Source organism: Phytophthora parasitica, assembly GCF_000247585.1.
Source record: "Phytophthora parasitica INRA-310 unplaced genomic scaffold supercont2.39, whole genome shotgun sequence".
NCBI lineage: Eukaryota > Oomycota > Peronosporomycetes > Peronosporales > Peronosporaceae > Phytophthora > Phytophthora nicotianae.
In genome coordinates, this window is record NW_008649025.1 from 50,673 (window position 1) to 74,918 (window position 24,246).

A 24,246-nucleotide genomic window follows, 5' to 3' on the forward strand; every position below is an offset into this window, starting at 1 on the left:
TCAGCCGCTCACCGACTTCCGCTTTTTGGACCGAACCTGGGGCCAAAAACGACAGGAGCAGGTTGTACAGCTTCCGTAACGTGTAGCACCACTCCTCTGTTCTTTCAATTGGTTTATTGGTTCATTAAAGCTAACGAGGGAGCGCGGCGCAACCGCCACGCGTCTACGAGCAAAAAAGGATGTACAAGGCACGCCGGCGCAGCTCCACCTTCTACGGCAGCCGCACCGCCACCTCCCTCAAAGATACCTGCTGGCACTTGACGTCCCTTACAGGGTCACCCCCGGCACGGATGCGCCCGGCGTCGGGTGCGACGGGTCGTAGGACTTGCCCGGCTCAAACGAGGTGCCCGGCTCGAACGACTGACCGACGGGGCTGGTCATCGCCTGTGGAGAGCGTGGCACGCCGGCCACACGCATCGAGTGCTGCGACTGCTCCAGCTCTACCTGCTGCTGCAACGTGAAGCGTGGCTCAGCCAGAATCGGCACCGAGTCCTGACGGGTGCGCGTCTGCGGTGGGGCGCCGGTCACCGAGTCACTGCGCATCTTGGAAGACACAGGCGGGATGGCAGCAGGTGCCGCCGTCACAGCCGACTCCTTGCGCATGGCCATGATGACCTCCTTCTGGGCACGCTCCTCCGCCGTCACGCCACCCACCATGCCGTGGTTGCCGCCTGTACCGGCAGCGTTCGCGTAGTTGTTCGTATTGGAGCGCGGGGCCTCGAAGAACATGTCGCTCTGGCGATCCAGGTCGTCCTGGTCATCGCGCTTCCGCGTACGAACGTAGAAGGTGATAATGAGCAGCGCGAGAACCACCACGGCGGCAACGACAACAGGCACGATCCAGCTGGACGACGAAGAGGAGCTAGAGTCACCAGTGCCTGCGCTCATCGAGCCGCCAGAGCTACTCGGCGCCGCTGTGCCATAAATCGACGTGGTTGATGATGAGTCTAGCGCAGAAGACTGCGTGGTGTCAGTCGAGCCAGACGTCGCAGCCGCTACCGTAGCCGTAGGCGCCTCAGTCGTAGCAGTGGGAGCCTGCGTAGTCGCCGTCGGCGTCGCGGTCGTTGGCGTCGGGGTAGTGGCTGACGGAGCCTCCGTAGTGGCTTTCGGGGCCTCCGTAGTGGCTGTCGGTGTCTTGGTAGTCGTCGAAGGGGTCTTGGTAGTCGGTGTCGGCGTAGGAGTTGGCGCCGTGGTCGTCGTCGAGGTCGTCGAGGTGTCTGACGATGAGTCGGTATCATCATCTGAAGACGTATCCGTCGTCGTCGTTGTGGTTGTTCCCCCAGTGGTGGTGGTGCCTCCTGTGGTGGTGGTGGAGTTGTTGGTCTGCGCCGTGACGAGCACCAAAGCGTACAGCGCCAGCAGCAACAGCGCGCAAAGTTTTCTGGCGCCCATACCTGTCTCTGTGTTGTGTTGCCGCGAGCCTACTCGCTGCGGCTAGCAAGCTACCTGTGTCTTCTGCTGTCTACCTTCCGACCCTTCCGTCTGGGCCAGGTGAGGCGAATACTCCAGGTCAATGGAGTGAGTGCTTGTGAAGCGAAGTGCTGAGGCCTTGGCCAGTGGGAAAGTCCTTCGCCGCGCGGAATGAACGGCGAGCACAGGCGCCCAATAGAGTCGGTCAGGTAAAGACCTGCAAGCCCAATTCCCCCCAAAAGAAGGCGCAACCCGACAACTCGAGGACCAGATGGCACCAGCGATAGACGAAATGCCACATGAAACGCTTCCAATTTGGCACCCAAAAGCAATTCATGCCACATCTTGACAAGATGTGGCATGCAAGATTCTTGTGTCACCACCGTGAGCGTGGGCAGCTTCCGTCGCAGAGTGCGCATGCTTCTTGGACCAAAGTTTGGTCAAGATGTATGCTGGGCCTGAGCTAAAAGGCAGGCCCATTTGACCGATGCATGCCGCGGGTTTCGTTCGAGTCTCCAGGGTCTAGGAGTTATGGATACACCTTCGGATAGTCCACACCAATCGCGCACGCCACTTGTCAGTCGCCTACACGTTGGGGGAAAGCGTCTTCCCCCCCTCCGCGTAGCGTACATGCAGTCTTCCGAAGACTACATGTACGCTACGCGGAGTCCAACGACCTCGCCCGGCCCGTAATCGTAAGTTTGGATGGATCCCAAATGTTGCACAGCCAAATTTATTCCTATGGCTCCACGTCGTCACGCTCGCTGTTAATAAGCGACTGTGTGCAACGATGGTGGCATGGCCTTGAAGCGGGGCGCACCGCACCGAGACTACCTCGCCGATTCGGCGCCAAAATTGACCAAGTGATCCCAAGATTTGTGGCGAGGTTGAACCTACTGCAACGCGTGTAATATTATCGCAGGACATGTGCCTTGAGCTCCGATAGTTTCGCCTGCCTACAGTGCTCCGCTTGGTGGAGCGTGCTGCGAACGCAAATATAATACATGTAGTCGGTCATCACTTCGGCGGTCCTGCAGTTCAGGAAGCAGAGAGAGAGAGAGCATCAAACCGTGGGATGACGATTCAGAAACTGAAATGTGTGGAACATGTAAATGGGCTAGGAAAGTCAAGCTGTATTATTTATAAAACGGCTTCTTCGACCCCATAATGATGTCGAGGAAATCAACGTCCAGCCGCGGCAGGCAGCTTGATAATGGCCGCTCGGCCGCCCTACGAGCTGGAGCAACCTCGACAACAGCAGACAGAGGCTTTGTCGAATTCCACCCCTCCATGTCACTGGAGAATGCACCAACGCTGGCCGATTGTCTTGTAGTGCCTTCTGAAGCCACGACCATTTCAAAAATCAAACATCAACCTCTGTCCGCACCATACACAAATGAGGCAACGCTGGAGAGTATCCTCGCGGATCGCCTTCACGTGTGGACTAAGGTGGCGGAGGTATTAATATTTTTTTTCCTACATGTAATGATGCCTCACGGGTCTCGTGCCGAACTCTGAACTGAACGACCACCCTTGCAACAGATGATCGAGAAACTTGGGCCTATGGAAGCCTACCAAGGAGACGTTCACGCCCTGCAGAAGCTGCTGCAGCTCCACATTCTGTGCAATATCCTTTCCAATGTTTCATTTCTTATTCAATTTGGCATTCCTGAACGACGCGATAGTTTCTGTAACTATACACACAGCAGCGCGAGACGCATCTACGCACTCTCCAGCTTACTCTGCTGCAGGAAGGACGTTCTGTTCCATGCGTTAAAGCCATACCGGTAACTCTCAGCAATAAGTAAGCACCCATTTCCAGAATGTCCTTTGTGGACCGTAACCATTTCTCAAACTGTCGAACACAATAGTGACAATGAAGACGACCAAGACATCGACCCACCAAACGCGAATCACATCGAGTGGCAAGAAGATCAAGAGCGACACCTTGATATTGTGGACTATGGCGCCATGGATTTGATTGAGCTATCGGAACAATTCTCGTAAACAAGCACACTCCACTGACGAGACATAATTGCTTCTTCCTAGTAGATAAACCGATAATGAATGGGGCAGTAGCCTAGATCGGTTTCCCGTCCAAATCTTCCTCATCCATAGGAGCGCCATCCAAATCTTCACCATCGAGTGGCTCGCCATCTAGATCGTCTTCAGCCGTGTCTCCGTCTAGCGGTTCTCCATCTAGCACTCCATCGTCCATCAGCTCACCATCAATATCATCGCTGTCTTCTACGATCGGCTCTCCATCAATAGGTTCGCCATCCAAGTCATCTACGTTTCCATTTCCTTTGCCATCTTCGCTGATCGTCTCTGCTGTCTCATCGTTTGTATCAATATCTGGTGCAGTCGGGGTGGCCGTTTCCCTTACGTTGCTAGTGGTATTTGATTGAAAACTGGGGTTTACTGTTGACCCAGGAGCAATCAGTGCAGTTGGAGATGTAAACTCCTTCAGCCACTGCAGTCGCACTGCCAACCGCTTCGCATCTCCAGTGGCCATAATTCCTGACTGTCGGCATGTTTTCCGTAATCGCTCTTGATCTGATTCTCCAATGCCATCAAAATTCAGGCTGTGGGTGGCGATATACTCGTCCTCTTCCACTTTTCGCAGGAATGTAGCATGGAGCCCCACGAGCACGGCAGGGGGAAACAGACTCCAGCTTTCCCATGCCGTCAGCACGTTCATCACCTTTTCCTTCATCGCATTTGCAGACATGCGACCAGCGATGCTCTTGTGGGCAATGCGTAGTGTATCCATAATCTCTGGCAGGCACTCTTGAAATGTCGTGCGGAAAAGCGACGCGTTCTTGACAGCAGCCGAGCTGTTGTGCAAAATGTCGGACGTCACGTACAATAGACCAACAAGAGCCACGCCCGAAGAGGTCGAGCTTTTGAAAGACTCTAAAATGATGTTGACCAGATCCACCGCCGCCTCTGAATTGTCCAAAGCAAAACCCATCGTCTTTTTCACGGATTCTCGCTCCAAGGTTAGTTCATCTAGCGATTCCTTGAAAGTGTCGTAGTCCTCATTCGATAATCGGTTACGCTCTCGTCCTCTCTCCATATCGCGAGCTCGTGCAATTTGTTGCCCTGTCAGCAATTTTTCGTTCTTTTCCCCATATCCTTGACTAAATCCACCTCGACCACCAGGACGCCTACTTTCTCGGCTCGACTCATGTCGGTTTTCATCATGCTGCCGGCCATCCTTCCGAGGACGCGAGCGTGAGTGACGACTACGTTTTCGTGAACTCGAGTCATCCGATGACAATGAACGGCTTCGACGCCCGCGGCTTCGACTTCGACTGCGTCTTTTACGAGTACGCCGGCGACTTCTTCGACTACTGCGATCGTCACCAGAGCTGCTTGAGCTACTACGAGAACGATGACGACTACCACTTCGGCTTCGTCGACGGGACCTTCTTGGGCTTCGACTAGAGCTTCGGGATCTGCTCCGACTATAGCTCCGGCCTCTGCTATGGCTCCGGTGTGAGGCACCTCTGTCGTGATGGCTGTATCGTCCAGACGATCGAGAATGAGAGCCCCGTCTCCGATCCCTAGGCGATCGAGAAGGCATCTTGGGTGGTATCCACACAGGACCTTCGAGTGTCATCTGAAACGGTTTTTCACGCCAGGAGTGCTCGTCATCCCCCATCGCGAACGAGTAGACTCTCCATCGATAGTACAGCGCCAAAGCAGATTGGGGATCGAAGAGGAAGCTGTAGGCCTTGTTGTTTGCTTCGCGCATGCGCACCGCATTCTCAAACTGGAGTCCATCGGCAGCCACATAGTGAGCTAGATGATTCACGCGCCGCCTTACCTCTTGATCGATAGGTATCTCGATCGTAACGGCCTGCTTTCCAGTTATATCGATATTGGCAGTTGATGCAGCAGGTGTGGCAATTACCAGTGGATTGGGCACTACCGACGGAAGTATAAGACCAGGAGCGTGAGCCTGAGGCTGAATCTTCACTGCTTTGCCCCATCCAACAATCATTGGTTGACCCTCCAACTGCAGTATTACATTTAGAGCGCGTCAGGGGACAAATTGACGGGGCATGTCAAAACGAACGTACCTGCTTGTTATCCAAGTTGATGCGAGCATCGTCAGCATCTCGCCGTTTGTAGAAGCTGACAAATCCACAATTGCGTTTGCGCGCTCGTTCTTCTTCTGATCGCGGCCACATGATTTTCACTGAGTATACCTCTCCGTAGCGCCCAAACTCCGCCTGCAGCCAACCAAAGCACCATTAGTTTCTGTCAACCCAAAGTAGCATACACTGATTATAACGCACCTGCAGAACTTCCTCTGTGACAGTCGGTGCCAAATTCCCCACATACAAATTCGTTGTCTCCGGGTCTCCATTGTCGAACGATCCTTTCGTCATACCAACACCTTCCATCGAGACAGGCGCAGGGCCTCGCTCCTTCATTTCCTCCAGAAACTCATCAATAGCACGTCGTTTCTTCGGCCTGTGTATTGTTTGAAGCATCTCTCTCTGCTCGGCATCTTTTTGCTTGATCTCTTGTAGTAGTTTGTCCATCTCCGACACCTTTTTCCCCGATGAAGAAGAAGCGACCTGTTCCTTGCCCTTGAGTCGGTACACATCTCTGCTTTGCACTGCCGACTGACTATGGCCCTGAGCTGCTTGTGTTCCTCCTCTAACAAATGCTTTGCCTTTTGTATCGTCCTCATTATCGAAAGACGCCACGAACGTCGCGTAGATTCTGGCAGCTTCCTCATCTGCTTGCCGTTTCTTGGCTTCACGATCTTCTCGCTCCTGCATTTACTTCCGTCGTCAGTGAATTAAGCCACGAATTAACAGTGCCGTTAGCGCCGGCAAACCTTCTGGAACTTGGTCTTCTTCTGGTGGCCCAGCACGAAGCGCGCCAGTTTGTCGTCCGTGAGCGACGTTAGAGAGCTGGGCTGCATCTCTGTCTTCTCCATCCCCCACGGCAGCTTCGACTGAGCGGGGTCCTGTGCGGACGGTGCCGCCGCGTCCTCCTCGGAGTGACTGGGGCGTCTCCGTCCCATGAGATCGATCGATGGTGAAATGGATGTGTAAGTGGACCACCTCTAAAACAATCATATTTATGGTACTCGAACTTTTATTTACGGGACAATGTCCAGAGTGGAGCAAGTCCTGCATGTGGTTACGCCGTTTATTCGATTTGGCTTTATTGCTCTGTCCTAGTGTTATTGTGGCGTTATTTGCCCACGCCCCTAGCCCAGAGTCCGCCCCATCTCATCCAGAACACCGTGGCATAACCACCAAACTGCAATGAGAGGCCTAATCCTGGCGCGACTGCAGCTTCTTCGACGTGATTCCCTTGGGTGTGATGATGTGAACGACGGCACCCCAACCGGAGAGAGCGTCGCGGTTGCAAGCAGACAGCAGGCACTGTGAGAGCGTCTCGAAAAGATCCTCCTCCTCCATGTCGGGCTTGTACATGGACTCGCACATGCCGTAAAGCGCCTCCTCCATAGTGCCGGCCACAACAAAGTCCTTGGTCATCATCTCACATCCAAGGCAGTCCATGCTGGATAGAAAAGGCTTGTTGTCCTCTGTCAAGCCAGCGATCACAGGCTCCACGAACCACGGGCCGAATCTCTTCTCGTACATCATGTTGGACAGCAGCGCACTCAGCGTCTTGGGCTTAATGTCACGCTCCTCGTTCATCTTGTACATGTTGATCTTAAACTTAAGTAGCTGCGACACTGACTGCACGTCGGTGGCGAGGCCCGCTAGGCCCAGGAACGTCTTGTCGGTCACACGGAACACCTTTTGGAAGTCCATGGCCACTGTCTGTGCCTGCATGCCTAGTCTGGTATCGCTGTTGGTTTACAATAAGAATAATGTTAGCAATGGCGCTTAGAAAATAGATATTATGAAGGCGCACTATTGTCAGTATAAGGCTCTAAACTTACCATGCAATGCCAACGCAATCTTTGCCCGCCATTGCGATGATCGCCGCTCCGTTGTACGACAAAATGGACTAATATGCGCAGCAAAAGCAAATACAAACCACGGATAAGTGAGCCGGCTCTTCCTTTAAACACAAGAAGAGTGATTATCCTGCCGGTGAAGCACAGGACACTCGTACCATGATGCCTTCGACAGCGCTGCAAAATTCTGTTAGATTTCTCTTTTCGAAGGGGGGAAGCGTGGTGGATCTTATGGATGTTGCTCCAAAAGGCTGAAACAACATTTTGAGGTTGCACCAGTGTTCAGCACATAATTGGTCCCGAAAATCTGGGACCCCGGAACCAAACCAAAACCCATTTTTGGAATTAAAGACAATAATTTATTGCTGATATTTATTCAGACGAGAAAAAAACATTACAAATTTTAATGGGTTTTTTTCGTCTGAATGCCATCCAACGGCATGGTCTATTTGGGTTATTCGGAACCCACATCAAAAAGTCCAATTTTGGGTCGTAATAATATAGGCTTGGATGGCATTCAGACGAAAATAACCCATTAAAATTTTAATGGGTTTTTTTCGTCTGAATGCCATCCGAGCCAATCAGCATACGTCACGACGAGATTTTGGAACTATGTTATAAAGCCAACCAAGCATTTATTATTACGGACCCATACTTGACTTTTTTGAATTGGTTCCGAATAACCCAAATAAACCGTCCCGTTGGATGGCATTCAGACAAAAAAGCCATTAAAATTGTAATGGTTTTTTTTCGTCTGAATGTCCTCTAACGGGATCTCTAATTCGGAGAGTTCGTTTTGGCGGGCTCAATTGGGATTGTCAAGAAAGTCCACAACGCCACAATGCTCGACACGCAAACGGTCCACGACTTCTCCATGCATGGAGCTTACATAGTAGCACAGCACGGCTTCTTTGGCGGAGCATTAAACAGAGAGATTCAGTCGTTGTAGCGAGCTAGTCCCCGAAAAACGATCTCCGTCCGAGTTAGAGATCCGTTTAGAGTCTACCCCCTATTTGGTTTCGGTTTGCAGAATGCGTCCAATTTCTACCAATTATTTGCGTTCTTTACCCAGCTTCCCGTCTCGCATCAAGCGTCGACGACACCGACACCGCCGCCGCCGAAGCAGCTCCGCATCTGACGCGAACTCCCCAGCGCTACTCACATCGTCCGATTCGGAGTCATCGTCCAGCGAGTCCTTTCCTCGGCGCTTGCTGGCCACCCCCTCACTCTCTCTGCTGGCTCCACGGCGCCTGCGACATCGCCGCCCACGCAGCCTCAGTCCAACCTCCGTAAGTTCTGTCCGTTCCTTCGGCTCCAGCTCCACCATGGCGACGACAATGGTCCCTTCGCCGCCTTACATGCTGGGTGAGCGCCCCACTCCAGCTCACGGCGGCTCAGGCGCGCCCTCTTTCCGACAGGTGCCGTTTGTACGCGCCAGTGAGCGCGTGGAGAGCGGTGTCAAAGTCCGCAAGCAGCTTCGCAAATATCTCAGGGCGGCGTCGGCCACGGAGCACATGGTGGCACAGACCCACTTGAGCGATGCTTGTCTGCCGGCGTTACAGCCGCAGGAGGTGGCCCAGTCCTGCTTCCAGGACTTTTTCACGCAGATGCGAACGTACAATCAGGTGCTCGGCAACAAACACTTGGCAGCTAGCAAGGCCTACATGGATATGACCAAGCCACTCGAGAATTCTGGCAAGTCGAAGCGATGGGCACGAGATGTTTACAACTTGGTTCAGCGCTGTGTGGCCGACGTGCAGATGGCTGAGAAGAAGATGGACAAAGCACGACAGCGCGTCACGCGAGCGGCGGATGAACTCGCCCACTGGAAGACTGTGCTAGCTGCTAATGAAGCTACGTACCAAGTGCAGCCAAACAACCCAGAAGTGAAGCGTGCCTTCCAGACGGCACAGTACCGTTTCTCGAATGCTTTTAGTGAGGATGAAACAGCCGGCGCTGAATACGACGATGCGGGGACAATGTTGATAAGCGCGATTGCAAGACGAGATGAAGTCGTGGAAGAAGCTTCGGAACTCTCGCAGAGTGTGGAGGAAGATCGACTAGACACGCTATTGATTGTTATCGGGCAGTTCGTGGAGACCAAAGTGGCGATTTTACAGGCAGAAATTGAAGCGATGGCGGATTTGCAGCGAACGCTCAAGGCTATGGACCGTGACTCGGTTGTACAGCAGTATATCGTGGATAGTATGGCGCCAGAACTTACTCATCGACATGCAAAGGCATTAGGATTGATGGAATGGCATCGCGTATCATGGCGCTACGAACAGCAATCGCGGCATTCAGCCGAACCGGATAGTTACTTGTCAATTTCAGGTTCACCAGAGGATATTGCCAAGCTCAAGGCTTCCGGTGTGTCCGAGAAGGACGTCGAGATCATCAAGGATTTTGTATCGAGTTGCTTCGTAGAGCCTGAAGCTGCTCTTCTCCCTTCTGCCTCACTAACCTCTTCAGGAGCATCATCAAAACACCGCGGCAAGTTCACAGATGCGTCGGCTTCAGCTACACAGTCAATGTATCGCTTAGGCGTTGTTCGACGCATCATACTGGATTGCCTTACGCATCAACGAACTCACGATCGCGAACTGACACGTGAAGGATATTCAAGACTTGCGGCTGCGCTACGTTTGCTGTTAGATGCATGCCTTGCTCAGCATGACACACGCTCTACGAAGCACCTCATGAACATGTTGCAGACATTTTATCGTAAAACCAGCAAGGACGGGCAGGAGTATCTTCATGCTGCGCTGAAAGATCATGCAGCGTGGCGTGTAGCAGCTTTTTGGGGAGACGCGTTACTAGAAAGTGTGGCGGAAGAACTGAGCAAGACATCGACGGACACTCCATGGTATTTCCTGCCTGATCCTGAACGAGCGCAAAAAGTTCTGGAGGTGCACAATATCGTCTACGGGCAAGCGTCGGCCTACTTGTATCATCTCTCTAGCTTTGGCTTTACGCGGCGACAGCTTCTTCAATACGCGCGCAATGTGTGTTTTGCATACGAACTGGGCGAGGAGCAGCGTATCAGCTTACTTTCATCCGTTCAAGGCATGGCGTTGGAGCGGTTGCAGGAGGACGAATATGAAGAGAAGCGAGAAGAACCCATGGGGATGGAAGAGGATGACTGGCAGCGTCCTTCTGGACGTGATAGTGAACTATCTGGTCGCAGCAGCAGTAGAGTTCCTGCAGCACGAACCGCCGATGTGCAATTCACGTCGTTCACGCTACCAGACTGGTCGTCGTTCTCAAGTGGTCGTGGTATGAGTAGCACTAGTACTGATGGCATTGTATCGAAGTTTGGTCGTGGGCGTGGAGAGTCCAGTGCGTCTAATGCAACTACTGTGATAGAAGGCTCCTCAATCACGGCATCATACGCTGGCAGTGTACGCGATGTGGAGGAAATGAAGATCATTGCGTCCACCGTTGTAGGTGAAGACGGTGACGAATCGTGGGAGAATCTGTTTGGTACTTCGGTCGCATCAGGATCCTCAACAGGGGACGAGCCAACGCCTTCCATATTAGGCATTGATGATGATTCATCCGAGTCTAGCGACAGCAAACACAAGGATAAACTGATGAAGCGCCGTAGAAACTCGCGCAAATTTAACGATCAATTACGACTGGCGCGCAGTATTCCGCTCAGTCTCCGGATTAACGAGGAGGAAGTGAGCGAAGAAGAAACTACTGCGACACCAGTAGTATCAGCAAAGTCCGAGTCCAAACAACCACCACTACCCCCTGGGCCTCCTCCTACGTCGTCCGTGTCAGTTTTACTGCGACATCGGTCTACTGATAACGTCTTCGTAGCTGCTCGTGAGGAGGCCGATGACCTGCCGCCAATGCGCCGGAGTGCATACCACACAGCTAGACATGATCACGGCATCGCTATGGACGACAACGGAAGCGTGAAGTCGGAGCGGAGGAGACACAGAAAACTACACAAAGCACGATCAGTTGCCAGCATCGACACTTCCATGCTTAGAGCGGAGACCGAGCCGGTGTTCAATTGCAGTCGCTCTGTCGCCAATCCTGCCACTGGGATGGACCAGATCAAGACTATTGCTGCTCGGATGAAACAGAGACGCAAGGAAATCTCCAATGGGAAGATCGACTTCGTAACACTGACGCGTACTCAGAGTGATGCCACGGGGTCGGCATCACCTTCTCCGGATGCACCAAAGGAGCCACCCACACCAGAAAAGAAGAAGGAGACCACGACACTGTCTGGTGTAGCAGCTCTCCGCGCTCGATTCGAGAACAAATGAAGTGTCTAATACAAAATCTGATGAGCATCTCAAATACCCGTAAGACAGACTGAGAGCCCTAATGGGGAGCAAGTGAAGAGCAATTAGTGAGTGCCATCTACAAGAATCTCCAGAGGTTTCTCTCTCTAAAAACGACCTCCAGCTTTGGGAGCTTTGCCCTGGTACTTGTCTGGCATCTCAAAGTTCGCCTTGGTGTCACTGGAGTGCACGAAGAGGCGGCCGCACACAGGCATGATGTCCCACTCGAGACTGAGAGTCACGTTGGCGCCACGCAGCTCGTCGTACTGATCAGCCAGGAAATACTTGACGCCCTCGTCCTGGAACTGCAACTGGCCTGCGGCCTCCTTTGTCTGCACGATCTTGTCCCAGATCACCACCTGATTGCGGGAGTTGCTGGCGCTCTCGAAGTCGGCCATCACGTACACGAAGAGCTGCTTCACGTTCCAGTTGAACACGGAGCTCAGGTCTGTCGTAAGATAGGTGGATGTTAGCATACAGATAAAGAGAAGTTGCTACTATAGTCAACGAACGCACCGGCGTCCAGGTCGAACGAGAGTGTAGCGCGGTCAGCCTTATCACGGTAGTTGCGCAGCGAGTGCAGCTTGGTCATCTCCAGACGCCTCACGACAGGCTCTGGCTCATGCAGGAACGTGCTGATGGCTGTGAGGGTACACATGATGGCAAGAGCCATCAACGACGTGAAAAACACGGAGTTCGCACGCGTCCAGACCGAGTACATGTTGCCACGCGGAGGATGTTCGCCTAATGCTCTAATGCGTACTAATGTTGCTGTGTGATTGGGTGAAATTAGTCACGACAATTACAGGACCCAATTACAGGACATTTACAGTTTACGGTAGGCACATGCATTGTTACAGACATCCACACCCTGCTACATTCTCTAATAAAGCTGCAGCTTCTGTTTGCTTATACTGCGGAGGCGGGGTTTGCAGTGGCGAGCATGACGACAGGAGCTGGCTGCCGGTCGACTCCAGCGTTTACGAGCTCCGCGACCAGGAGTTGTGCGGTACGCAGGCAGCGCAGGTGCATGAGCGTGTTAGCTGCCACTAACAGCCCGACGAAGAGCCCAACGCTGCTGGAGTAGTAGTATGTGGACTCCATGTACTCATCCTCGGCGTTACTGTCACTGTCGCTGCCGCTGTCGTCTGCATAGGTAAACATACTCCCCGAGAAAACCAGTGTCACTACCAGCCACCACATGTTGAGGATCAGCATAACGTAGTTCGCCCAAATGTACCAGCGCAGCCACTTCAGTCGCATCGCGTCCACAGGTGGCCGCGTGCCATAGTAACCCATAAATGCTGTGAGCAGACCCAACGTGCCTAGAATAAACGGCTGCAGGAACAAAAAGGTCGCCACGTAGTACGCCAACAAGCACCCAGCCATCCAGCGGCACTTTTGAAGGAACGCGAAGCGCATACTGTCCACCTCGGCGTCACCCGAGGGTCCAATCGGGGCCATGGCCATGACTGTCACGTACGGGTGGCTCGGGTTTGCGCTGTTAGGCCCGCTCTGATAGATGCCTTGTGGGGCGTTCGGGTTCACAGGAATGTTGCTGCCGCCGACCAGATGCGACTGGATCTGGCTGATGTTGCCTAGTGGCTGCGCTACGGCGATAGGTGGGAGCGTCGAAGCCATTTTCATCGCGCTGGGCGTCGGCTGCGCTGCCACATACGGCGCGTTTGAGGTTTGAACGTCTTCCTGGGTGTTCGCAGGAGTTGATGTCGTCGCCGTGGCTGTCGTGGCGGCCGTTGGCGCAGGAGCTGTAGCTGCAGCTGCAGAGGTCGGAGCCGGAGCATGCTCCTGGCTCGAGTTGTTTGCGGGGTTCATCGTGTTGTCTGGAGTGTCGATGCCGGAGAACTGGGAAAGTTCCGCACAATTGACCTTGGGAGTTGCACACGGCTGCGTGGGACTTGGCAATGTATGCGGACTGGATATCCAGTCCGACCTCCGAAGGGGTATTGTCCAATGAAAGAGTGGATCAGATTCAAGTTTCATCCAATTATAAAAGGGTGTTAAAATGTGGTGCTAGTGTACCCTTCTGTACCCAGCCGTAATCCAGTAACCTCTTGTTGACAGGTTTACAGGGTTACTCTATGACCTAAAAAAATGACGTTTCTGGCTTGGCGTCACGCCACTCGAGCGTATGCGTCGCTGGGCAGCCGTCACTTCTCGCTCGCGGCACCTGGCCTTCCACCTTATCGTGTCCTTTTCTTTGGTACGGACGACGTGTCGCTCGCCACACTCAAGGCGTTGCACGCCAACAGGTGCGCGCATTAATTGGTTTGTATGGTTCTCGTGCCGCAAGCTTAATCCTGCTTGCTTGTGTACACTACAGCAATGAGGAGAAGGGTGACAGCCGTCTCATAGAGCACATCGAGGTCGTTTGTCCATCGGACCGCCCCATGAACGGCCGCAAGAAAGATGAGCCAGTGCCAGTCAAAAAGTTCGCGCAACGCTGCGGCTTCAAGGTCTACGACACGCCATCGCGCCTCAAGTCCCTGAAGTCCTGGGACTTCCCTGTTACGGATCACTTTGACGTGGGTGTGGTCGTTTCCTTCGGATACTTTTTGGTACGTGCATGGCTATCTACAGTGACGCTGAGACCAACCACCAATGCTCTTGATGTGTTTTTGCAGCACCCACATCTGCTGAAAAATTTGCACCATGGTGCCATCAACATGCATCCGTCACTATTGCCAAAGGTTCGTGTATTGAAAGTGAAGCTGGCCTGAAATCTTGGAACTTATGGCGTTATTTGATGATTGCAGTACCGGGGCCCTGCACCGATCCACCACGCTCTGTTGAATGGTGACCCAACAACTGGTGTATCAGTGATCGAGATCGACCCGAAGGCTTTCGACGTTGGGCGTATTTTACTCCAGAAACCTTACGATATCAAGCGCGACATCCAGTGCCAGGAGTATGCTCAAGCAGGTATTTCCGTTGGGGTTTACAAATAATAATTTTGTGTGCTTTCGTGTACACAGCCTATCAAAGGAACTCGCAACTTTCGGTGCAGAGTGCATCGTGGAAACTCTGACTGATTTGCCGACACGTAAGAAAGCAGCAGTAGTGCAGGACAATGCAATCGCTAGTAAGGCTCCCAAACTGACGTTCAAGGATGGCCTTATCTCACTCGACGAATCAGCTAGCGATATTTTCCACGTGCGTCGGGTTCAAGACTTACTATGCGCTCACATTTATTCGTGGCTGTACAATTGATTTCTAGCGGTGGCAAGCACTGAGCAGCTCAGTTGGAGTGAATGTCCAATTTAGAGGAAAGGTGGTCAAGTTGATTGAAGCCCGAATCCCGACAGCCGAGGAGCTTCAATCGGGTGCGTGCATATTACATCGGAGTTGTTAGTCTGATAGGGTGTAGTATGCTGACAGAACCTACCATTTTGCTGTACCTGCTTTTCGTTCCAGTTGAAGCCGACGAGGCTCGCAACGGACCAGCAGCGACTGGGACTTTTTTCTTTGAAAAGAAACGACAGGCTCTTTGGTTGCGATGCGCTGATGATTCATGGTTGCTTATTACAAAGCTGCAGCAAGCGGATCGCAAGGTTGGGGGCGCTCTTGACTTTTGCAACGGATACCGGTTGAAGAATATGCAACGCGAGCGGTTCGAGAAAGTGACGACTGGGCCTGTCAACAGCAAGCTCTAAATGCGCGGCATATCATTTTGGACAGCATCAAGTGTAATGAGCTAGACCCGTACAAACTACATCCCACGGATTTTGAAGCGTCAAGTTCGAGATAAAAAAAAATGGTGAAATCAACTGAATTCTGTTCGGCTCAAGTGATTTCGTTGGGTCGAGCTGAAACCCATCGTTCACCAATGATATCTTTTGAAGCATGACTATTACTTGAATACTGGAATATCTTAATTGTAATACTTGGTAGAACCACCGATGCTAGAGCCATTTTTAATGGTGATCACCTCCTGTATTTCAAAATGTGTACAACTGCAGCACACGAGAGTTCGTTTTTCTATATCAACTACAGTACAGTGCTGGCCATAATTTTGTGTGGATCACTATTTTGCAAATAATTAGGTCGATTTGGAGCAAATAAAGCCAAAATTGCGTAGAATTGCTATTTAACCCCTTGGACGCGGAGCCTTGCAATATGGTTTTATGCTGTTCTGAACAGCAACCACGGACCGCCTCGCCAAAAGAAATGTATGCTCCGATAACGCATTGTTTAAATAGCAATTCTACGCAATTTTGGCTTTATTTGCTCCAAATTGACCTAATTACTTGCAAAATAGTGATCCACACAAAATTATGGCCAGCACTGTACATTTTAGGCATAGCTGCGTGCCTCCTTTAAAGTTTTAATTAAAATAGGCGTTTAATTAATAATGAACGGGATGCACAGTATTAGTGTTGAGCACGCACGTTTATAATACTACACGTAGTATTGTATCAGTACTATACAGTACAGCAGCTACTTCTACATGCCTTAATTTTGATCAGTCGTCTAATATCAAAATAATTTGGCCACTCTGACATATTTTTATTCTCAATCACCACAATTGATGATCGAATTAAAGAATCAGCTTTCCTGGACGTGAAAGTATATATTACTGTCTACATAGATATGTCGTCGAGCGGAGAAGAGCGGAATATCTCCACTTACTGATGGTTTGTAAAATGAAGCAATAATGCTTGATGTGGTTAAGATGCCTAATTTAGGGTGCAGAGGCACCGAGGTTAAAATAGGTAAAATGTACTTCATGGTGCCACGGTGCCGTAATAAACAGATAAACTGTAAGGATCACGTTCGTAAGTGCAGGAAGCAAACTTTGTTGATATATCGATACAGAAGTCAGTTCTGCTTCCTTATTTCTGCAGCCAACAACAGCCCTCCTTTTGTTTTTGGCAACCCCTTGGTAGTGTCGTCGCCCGATGATGGCCATGCATTCGGAGAACACATGCATACTAGTAACAACATGTTATTGTACATGTATTTTTGTTATTAACTATTGTATTTCTTTGTTGTATCACGTACTGTTGCATGCAATCTGGTTTGTCGTGCACTATACAGCCGAGTTGACTCAATGCACTTGTTTGTCACCAAGGAAAACGAAAGGGATTGCATCGTACAATCCGATAGTGAAGACCAGGAAGGCCTAACTCACTCTTCATCGAGTAAGTTAAGGCGGATGGTACAGCATTGTACAACGCGGTGCCACACAAGACGTTCTTGGGGTATGCATCCTAACGCGAACTCTTTAGTAGAAGCAAGTCCCTATGATCATATTATGTACTAAAAACGATATCAATGTTCACAGCAAGTATCTTGGTTGTTTACCTATATAAGTTATCCGCATTTTCCGCTAGAAAAGCTGTTACCGACATTCGCTTTCACTGATGCCTCAGGAACAGACAGAGATGAGCTTCAACAATGCAACCATTATATTAGTTGAAGTTGCCTCTAGTGAAGGTGGCTCCAAAGGCCATGAGAAAACAGAGCAATAGGTCAAAACGTCACATCTGGAGTCTGAATGTCGGTGTGCATGTATATCTTTCCAAAATCACGTGCTGTATATTAGTATTAGTAGTAGAGGCGTGGAGGGGCAGATCCGTACGTTGACGTCCACAAACAAACACCAAAACTCGCTCTTAATTATCCTTTAGTCACGATGGTGCATTATTATCCCACTACTTTGCGACGAAGTTGTACTCTACTTTACAACTTGTACATATATAGCAATCTAAGCCGGAATTTGCAAATAAAAGATCATGGGTGTAACTATAACCTTTTTCTGGCCGTCAGTTTGCAGTCCGACCAAGTTCCATGGATTGGAAAACGTAATATTGTAACTTAACGAATCAAGCATGTTATCTTTTTGTCTAGCTTGTGTACATACTAGTATATACCATTGCTGCCGTAGGAAGTATACGGCAAATTTAAGAATACTACATATATGTTAATTAAGATACCAATGTAAACTATTGAATGTACATTGGGTATCGCAACTTTTACGGTTAGTTTGGATGCGGAGCCTATTTTACTCTATCGCAAGTTTAGAGTCCATCTGATTTTCTAGCTGTCAAAACTTCACATCTCAAGATTGGTTTTCGCCATTACGCACACCAGCGCTGTGACGGGGAGAACTCAATTGCAACTTTGCCAAAAGTGCTGCCAGAACTCCGAGTCGTTGTCATCTGGCCCTCCTTGACTCCCGACCACTCTCAGTTTTGCCTTCAGGTCGACTTGAGCTCTTCATACCCAACACCATGCTGACTGCTGCTGCTTTCGTGTCGGCTGCAGCTTTCCTGGTTACCTCGATCCCGAGTGTTGAGGCTCATGGTTACATGCTCATCCCAGAGTCTCAGTTCAAGGGCTCCGCAAATTCAGCGTGGATTGTTCAGATCGACCCAGTATGGGCCAGTGACAAATGGGATGGCAACAACCCCAAAAGTGTAGACACATTCAAATCTCTCAAGGCCGCTAACAACTTCAAGGACTTGAAAACTCTCATGGACGACACTTCAGTGTATGGCGCCGACTGCGGTTTCACGAATCCGAACGGCACACCGCAGCCAATTCCTACCGACGGTAAGGCCACCTTCTCTCGTGCTCTAGTGCATCACGGTCCGTGCGGGATTTGGCTCGACGACAAGATGGTGCTCTACGAGGACGACTGCTTTGCCAAATACGGTAACGAGAACCAGGACATTAAGTCGATCTTCCCCGTGGACTACTCGTCTTGCAACAATGGTGGATGCAAGCAGATGCGCTTCTACTGGTTAGCTTTCCAGGGTCTGAACAAAAAGACTGTGTGGCAGTCCTACAGTAAGTTTCACGTTGCAATTTTACTAAAGGTTCGAGATTTGATTCTCTAACTAGAATTTGTGTAATATTGCAGAGGACTGCATCCCTCTGAAGGGATCAGGAGGTGGTGGTTCGTCGACAACCCAGACGGAGAGTTCGCAGACGCCCGGTGACGTCTCGCAGACTACGTCGAGCGGCGATTCTAACAGCCCTTCCAGCGGTGCCTCCAATACTCCTCCCAGTGGTGACTCGAATAATCCACCCAGCGGCGACTCTCCTACGACTCAGGGTTCATCGGCCGAGACCCCGGAGGTTACGCCGGCCCCGTCATCCAAATGCAACGGTCGAAAGCGCCGCTACTAAGCTTTGTTGTGTTTTACCAGTGTTGAGAGAAGATACTGGTAGTGTAGCTTCGCTGATCAGGCGATCCTCGGTCTTACGTGTAAGATGACTACGATATGTGATACAAATTCAATGGAAGTGTGTATACTTGTACCGCCATTTTGCCAGCTTGTTTGCTGGCATCTTCATGTGTATTTGAAGGTATCCCACTGGAATCCAGTTTCCAGCAGATCTACCCTAAAAACTACAGTACCCTTTACAGAGTTGGAGATGTTCAAAGTTCTCACAATATACCTGGTAAGGTAAATGCCATGACCCGCATACGCAGGCCCGAAAGTTTTACGTTCTGCACAAAAGTCTAATTATCGAGTGTCGTTGTCACTGGAGTGTTGCCGGGTTCTCCGATACGGAGCTGCTCGCAGAAGCATGACGAGTAAGAAGCATCAAGCCGTCCGCAATGGCGATACTATTCCAAATAGGCCCCATTGTGCAGTCATATTCGCTGACAGCCTTGAGATCCTGAGGCAGCCAGCGACTAACTCGTCCACACACTCCATCAACCCCGCTGGGAACGCATTTACCCCACTGAAAAGCTTGTCCCGTTGTGGCGACAACTGCTGTCGTCTGTGGACCAGCAGTGATCAAATATACTCTCGTATCATTATCACGTTCCTGTGACAAACACACTGGCAATGGTTCGTATGCACACCCCGTGGCTACAACATCAGTGATCTTGGCATTTGACTGTTCGTCAATCCCTAGTTGACCCTCCCAGTTGCAACCGAAAGTGAACACTTGGCCTACTGCGGTTAACACAACGGAATGCATATCCCCACACGCGATGTCTAGCACTGGCATGCAATCAGCAGGAATACACACTGGTGAGGGTTCTAAAGTGTGTGGATCAGCGGGAGAACAGTGAGATCCCAGTCCGAGCTGTCCGTAGATGTTAGAGCCCCAGGCATATATCCCGCTACTGGCGAGAACTAACGAGTGGTAAAGACCGCATGCCACGCGGAATACTTTCTCAGGCGAAGAAAACCAGGGCACTCGTTCAGGCGTGCCACAACCTCGCCCTAACTGAGGTGCTGTCGATGACAAGGAAGACGATTCCCAGCTGTAGAGTTCACCTGACGAAGAGATTGCCATGAAGAAATGCTCACCTGCAGCGATCTGACGAAGATCCACAACATCAGTGATGGTTTTGGTACGGGCAAGAAGCGGCTTCCCACCCAGCAAACCAAAGCAATCGCCCATTGGATCCGTATCTAGCATTCGGACACCAGTTGCTGTCTCGGCTATCTGGTCGTCGTTTTCATCCGTGAAATCCACTTGCTGGTGCTGTAAGGGCTCGGAATTGGCATCTTCCAGAACTCGATAGGCTTCTGGAGCCCTCCACTGATGCAACTTGCGACCCGTACTCGCGGCAAAAGACGTCCTATTCGAAGCCACTACAACGACATTTCGCAACCCCACCCTGTATACCAACAAACCAAGCAAAAAGTGTTAGTTCGACGGTAATATCACTCCCAGCGGCCATGATGCTGCAGCTTACTCTTCCATGCGAACCATTAGTAGGCCTTGATCATCTCTATCGCTCCAGGAAAAGGTGCGATTCAAATCGTTTTCAGATTCCGCGAGGATACCATACTCATCCTTCTCATTTTGGTGGTTGCGCTTTGCATTTTCTCCAAAATATATGCTTCCCAATACAAAGCTTCCCGCTTCTTTGGTGAACAGCAGACAATAGAGTCGCGAGCAGTTGCGCACTTCAGCACTACGAGTCCGAGCTAGCAGCGTACGTGTCTGCATCTGGAGCAGATCCGCATTATATACACTCACAATCACATCGTAACATGGCGAAACCCGTCGACGCAGCGCCGCAATCGATAATAACGAACTGCTATCAGTCTGAAACATTGTCGATGGCTGAACCATTTGTTCTGCTTGTTGCAGAGATGACGAGAGCTCCTTGTGGCTCCGTGATTGCAATGGTGGCCCCTTAGGTGGTACATGGATAACTCCCACTGACGAAGCTCCTTTCGACGGCGATGTTAGGTGATCAGCCCCGGAGATGCCGCGACTCGCGTAGTAGCTGGCGAACTGTCGGAGTTGCTGACGGCGCTTGACGGACACGATGACGTGCGCAAGCGAGACGTTAATGGGTATATTATGCTCTCCTGCTACGCCACTCTTCGTGGCGTCAATTGCACTACCGAGGTACATTTTACGCCACATTACGCGCAGAAATTCGTGCTCGTCGAGACTCTGACGCTTCCTCTTAAGATCGGCCAGTAGCTGCAATAGGTCACGCTTGACGTCCCCAGCTGTGAATGGGATCAGCGACTGCTGCAACTCAGTTGCGCTCACTTGTCCATTACATTCAAGTTCATGGAATAGCTCACGCAGCTCCACTTGGGCTTGGGAATAGCAGGCGGCATGCTGCGGGTCCATTATTAGAAAAAAAAAAATCTAAATTCAAATTTAAATATTTTAAAATAAATAATATTGTATTTTACAAAAATCGGTAATTATTATCCTGTCTGAACTTACACTAGGTGGCATTCACTTATCTAGGAAAAACGTAGGTTGGTTGCGAACGATAAGTTCTGTCTTCTCATTGACTAAAGTTATGGTGACGATGTGCGTGCGCTACGAGTGCGTTTTTGGTCTGCCTGTCGAGTTAGCCGAAGTGTCGTTCCGACGGACAGCTCAGCTAACCTCCGCTTTCGAGAAGATGGTAAGAGCGGCAAATGCTCTAACCCAACCTTGAATACTTTCTCTGCCTGTTCCTCAGACATTTCTGTGGTGATTCTGCATCCATTCTCAGTTGCTACATCTAAAAGCGCTTCAGAAGACTGGACCAGTCAGAAAAGGTTTTACGCATAGACGCATTCGGAAGATCGTGTGCGCTGATGCGTCTTAGTGGAGGGTAGCCCCGTGCTTTATCGCCACAACATCCAAGCCCCGAATGCTTCAGTTTTAGGAAATTCAAACGATTTTGGGAGCATGTGAAACTTCCCATCGTAGTAATGAGCCGTTCCTGTCTTGTGTTGCTCCGCAGACGATGTAGTAGCTCGTCCACTGCACTCGCGCACTAAACCTGCGCGCGCTAGTAGTTTCGCGATTGTTGATTCCAGTAAGTCTTTGGTTAAATTGCCTGCAGTGACCCCTTTGCTTTCAATAAGGGAACTCATTCCTTCGAGGAGAACAGGAGGCAGGTTGTCAATGGACTGTTGAACACCCTGAAGTTGCTTGTAAATCTCGACGTGAGGCGGAATCCCGGTGGTCTTCATCCACAGCGAGTCACCAGAAACTAGGGAAGCGTTAAGTTCGTTCAGCGCTGTAGGTAGATTTAGACCCTAGAACAGTAATTGATGAACATTTTGTCCCCTTACTAAAGCGCTTAATCAGGCGACTAGCTTGATGTTCTACGCTGACGAATACCCTGCGTGAAGCTGGATATATTCGTCACAGCAGGTGCAGCAACAGACATTCGGCGGGGTGTGTCTCGGAACAAAGCTGTCGTTAGCATGGGATGTGACGGAGGTAGCGTAGTGTGCAGATACACAGAATGTTTGACTAGTGAAGCGACACATAGCTTGAGAATATCCACGATACTGCTGATCTCGAACAATGACGGGTACAATTTTCGAATGCACGCCAGTAATAAAAGGTTCTCGTTGTTTGTAAAATGTGGTGGCAGGATTGCAAACTCTGGGCGCGAAAGCGGTAGTCCAGCTACTACTCGACCGAGGTATTGATCGCCAGCTGCTTCGTACTGAATATAGCGGCCTTGAACTCCCCCTAACGACCACCCCACTCTAAGACACACACTAGCGATGGAGGGCCCTCCCGTCGACCCACTACATGCATACGTAGCAACGCCTTTCCTAATAGAGTGAGTTACATACTGTGATTGATGCTTGAGGTCGTTAACTAGCTGACGGAGAATACTGCCGAATCGAGCTTTTTTGCTCAGAGCCAGGAAATAGGGGCCCGGGTGGCTGAGATGGACGGCAAGCTAAGTACAAAGCGAGCGCAGTAATCCAACAAGTTTCGGGACTGAGCGGATTACTATACATGTGACGAGGGTCTTTCGGGGCATTGCCTTCTTGATTCGTCTTCGACTTGTACATTATGATCCCTATGCTCTGATCATGGTTACTCAGATGCTCAGTGCACAAGGTCTGCACTGACTCTGACCGGCACATCAAATTCCACTGTGTCGTTAAAAAGAGATTCGCAAAGCCAGCACCTTGACGAGCCAATGTTGCCCGACACAAATCGCGATATAAAGAGAATGGCAATGGGGCTTTTCCCGATTCCTTAGGAGATCCTGACTGGAACTTGGAGGCCTCCGTGCTTTTTAAACCAGAAAACAATCTTGTCAATTTGCTGTTGTACGCTAGAGGCAGTGATCTTTCCTTTTTGCGATAAGATCTTTTATCGCGCTGCGATATCCGCTTAACGTGCCGACGCTCACGGGTTTCCATTTTTCCAGTAGAAAATCATCGAAATCGGAAGGGGTGAAATGATCCAGGTTGATCTGTCCATTTGAGTCAAAATACTGGTCTGTATTATCCGGTTTCGTTGCCTTAATCCATCGCGAGATTACCCGTAAGCTCCCATTGTAAGCCCGCTGTGTTTTGCTCGAGACGCACGCGTCTCGAACGTCTTGAGCAGTTACCTCGGGAACGCCAGGGATCAGAGCCACCATACTGTCGCCAGTACCACCGGAGAGCTGGGGAATCGCACTGCTTCTGGCGCCCCAGTCCGAGTGAAGAGCCGAGCTGCTGCTGCTGAAACCAGAGATAGAAAGAGGCCGTTGTTCTGGCGCCAGTTCCAGAACGGGATGCCGTCGTGCTGGTGGTGGTGCCGGAGCCGGGAAGATCAGTCGTGATGCTGCTGCTGGAGCCGAAGAGCGGAGCCGTAATGCTGCTGCAGGTGCCGGAGAGAGGAGTCACCGTTCTGTTACTGGAGCCCAAGAGAGGGCTCGTCGTCTCGCTGTTGGCGCTTGCGAGAGGAGCTGTCGTGTTGCTGCTGGTGGGCTCCATGGTAACGCTGAAGGTGTCGGTGGCGTCGGAGAAGAGCACGAGATTGTGCTGGTCTGTTAGATTTGTTGCTGTGGTTCGAACGAACGGAAATGCGAGCTATGCGTGTCGAGTTTTATCCAATCACAGCAACTAGCTTCGTGTCGGAATTGCTGCCTACAAAATTATGCAAAATCATGTGTCTTTCTCACCTCATAGAGAATGCGCGAATCTTCAGGATAAGCCACTCGAAATGTTCGTGTTTTTCCCGCTGTATTTCCTACGATTCCATACAAAGTCCACGTATTCACCTACATTTCTACGACAATCAGACAGTATCTGGACTTAGAAGTTTAGCTGAGCTGTTGGTGGCATGGTTTATTTGGGTTATTTGGAACCCAAATCAAAAAAG

The 24,246-nt window shown here is 50.7% G+C and overlaps 11 protein-coding genes across 19 annotated transcripts; 4 read left to right on the plus strand and 7 right to left on the minus strand.

Annotated features, from left to right (window-relative positions):
• Nucleotides 1–95: 95 nt before the first annotated feature.
• PPTG_14213 (hypothetical protein) lies at nt 96–2,137 on the minus strand. The gene has a single exon (XM_008910757.1). It carries the CDS (start codon nt 1,390–1,392, stop codon nt 268–270), a length of 1,125 nt encoding a protein of 374 aa, XP_008909005.1. The 5' UTR covers nt 1,393–2,137; the 3' UTR covers nt 96–267.
• Nucleotides 1,524–3,417, plus strand: PPTG_14214 (hypothetical protein; the record flags this gene model as incomplete). Its single annotated transcript, XM_008910758.1, has 4 exons — nt 1,524–2,868; nt 2,953–3,037; nt 3,115–3,214; nt 3,282–3,417. Exons 1-4 carry the CDS (start codon nt 2,578–2,580, stop codon nt 3,415–3,417), a joined length of 612 nt encoding a protein of 203 aa, XP_008909006.1. The 5' UTR covers nt 1,524–2,577.
• Nucleotides 2,524–6,471, minus strand: PPTG_14215. 2 transcript variants are annotated; one of them, XM_008910759.1, is made up of 4 exons: nt 6,269–6,471; nt 5,718–6,203; nt 5,499–5,651; nt 2,525–5,434 (listed from the first exon to the last, which is right to left on the minus strand). In XM_008910759.1, exons 1-4 carry the CDS (start codon nt 6,455–6,457, stop codon nt 3,491–3,493), a joined length of 2,772 nt encoding a protein of 923 aa, XP_008909007.1. In that variant the 5' UTR covers nt 6,458–6,471; the 3' UTR covers nt 2,525–3,490. The 2 variants fall into 2 exon arrangements, with proteins under 2 accessions (XP_008909008.1, XP_008909007.1); XM_008910760.1 differs by having other exon boundaries at nt 2,524–5,434; nt 5,718–6,471.
• Nucleotides 6,472–6,492: 21 nt separating this feature from the next.
• Nucleotides 6,493–7,612, minus strand: PPTG_14216. Of its 2 annotated transcripts, XM_008910761.1 has the most exons (3): nt 7,528–7,612; nt 7,352–7,419; nt 6,493–7,257 (listed from the first exon to the last, which is right to left on the minus strand). In XM_008910761.1, the coding sequence occupies exons 1-3, from the start codon at nt 7,528–7,530 to the stop codon at nt 6,714–6,716; spliced, it is 615 nt and encodes a 204-aa protein (XP_008909009.1). In that variant the 5' UTR covers nt 7,531–7,612; the 3' UTR covers nt 6,493–6,713. The 2 variants fall into 2 exon arrangements, with proteins under 2 accessions (XP_008909009.1, XP_008909010.1); XM_008910762.1 differs by having other exon boundaries at nt 7,352–7,612.
• A 550-nt stretch (nt 7,613–8,162) lies between these two features.
• On the plus strand, nt 8,163–13,689 carry PPTG_14217 (hypothetical protein). The gene has a single exon (XM_008910763.1). It carries the CDS (start codon nt 8,401–8,403, stop codon nt 11,650–11,652), a length of 3,252 nt encoding a protein of 1,083 aa, XP_008909011.1. The 5' UTR covers nt 8,163–8,400; the 3' UTR covers nt 11,653–13,689.
• On the minus strand, nt 11,778–12,391 carry PPTG_14218 (hypothetical protein; the record flags this gene model as incomplete). Its single annotated transcript, XM_008910764.1, has 2 exons — nt 11,778–12,118; nt 12,187–12,391. 2 exons carry the CDS (start codon nt 12,389–12,391, stop codon nt 11,778–11,780), a joined length of 546 nt encoding a protein of 181 aa, XP_008909012.1.
• PPTG_14219 (hypothetical protein) lies at nt 12,580–13,503 on the minus strand (the record flags this gene model as incomplete). The annotated part of the gene is made up of 1 exon (XM_008910765.1): nt 12,580–13,503. One exon carries the CDS (start codon nt 13,501–13,503, stop codon nt 12,580–12,582), a length of 924 nt encoding a protein of 307 aa, XP_008909013.1.
• Nucleotides 13,690–13,759: 70 nt separating the features above from the next.
• Nucleotides 13,760–15,596, plus strand: PPTG_14220 (hypothetical protein). 7 transcript variants are annotated; one of them, XM_008910767.1, is made up of 7 exons: nt 13,760–13,940; nt 14,012–14,246; nt 14,313–14,378; nt 14,445–14,596; nt 14,664–14,841; nt 14,906–15,011; nt 15,103–15,596. In XM_008910767.1, the coding sequence occupies exons 1-7, from the start codon at nt 13,783–13,785 to the stop codon at nt 15,339–15,341; spliced, it is 1,134 nt and encodes a 377-aa protein (XP_008909015.1). In that variant the 5' UTR covers nt 13,760–13,782; the 3' UTR covers nt 15,342–15,596. The 7 variants fall into 7 exon arrangements, with proteins under 7 accessions (XP_008909015.1, XP_008909016.1, XP_008909018.1 ...); XM_008910768.1 differs by having other exon boundaries at nt 14,012–14,213; XM_008910770.1 differs by having other exon boundaries at nt 13,760–14,246.
• A 2,325-nt stretch (nt 15,597–17,921) lies between these two features.
• Nucleotides 17,922–18,822, plus strand: PPTG_14221 (hypothetical protein; the record flags this gene model as incomplete). The annotated part of the gene is made up of 2 exons (XM_008910773.1): nt 17,922–18,480; nt 18,554–18,822. 2 exons carry the CDS (start codon nt 17,922–17,924, stop codon nt 18,820–18,822), a joined length of 828 nt encoding a protein of 275 aa, XP_008909021.1.
• A 129-nt stretch (nt 18,823–18,951) lies between these two features.
• Nucleotides 18,952–21,259, minus strand: PPTG_14222 (hypothetical protein). The gene is made up of 2 exons (XM_008910774.1): nt 20,357–21,259; nt 18,952–20,278 (listed from the first exon to the last, which is right to left on the minus strand). The coding sequence occupies exons 1-2, from the start codon at nt 21,253–21,255 to the stop codon at nt 19,180–19,182; spliced, it is 1,998 nt and encodes a 665-aa protein (XP_008909022.1). The 5' UTR covers nt 21,256–21,259; the 3' UTR covers nt 18,952–19,179.
• A 2,140-nt stretch (nt 21,260–23,399) lies between these two features.
• Nucleotides 23,400–23,858, minus strand: PPTG_14223 (hypothetical protein; the record flags this gene model as incomplete). The annotated part of the gene is made up of 1 exon (XM_008910775.1): nt 23,400–23,858. The coding sequence occupies one exon, from the start codon at nt 23,856–23,858 to the stop codon at nt 23,400–23,402; it is 459 nt and encodes a 152-aa protein (XP_008909023.1).
• Between the last annotated feature and the right edge of the window lie 388 nt (nt 23,859–24,246).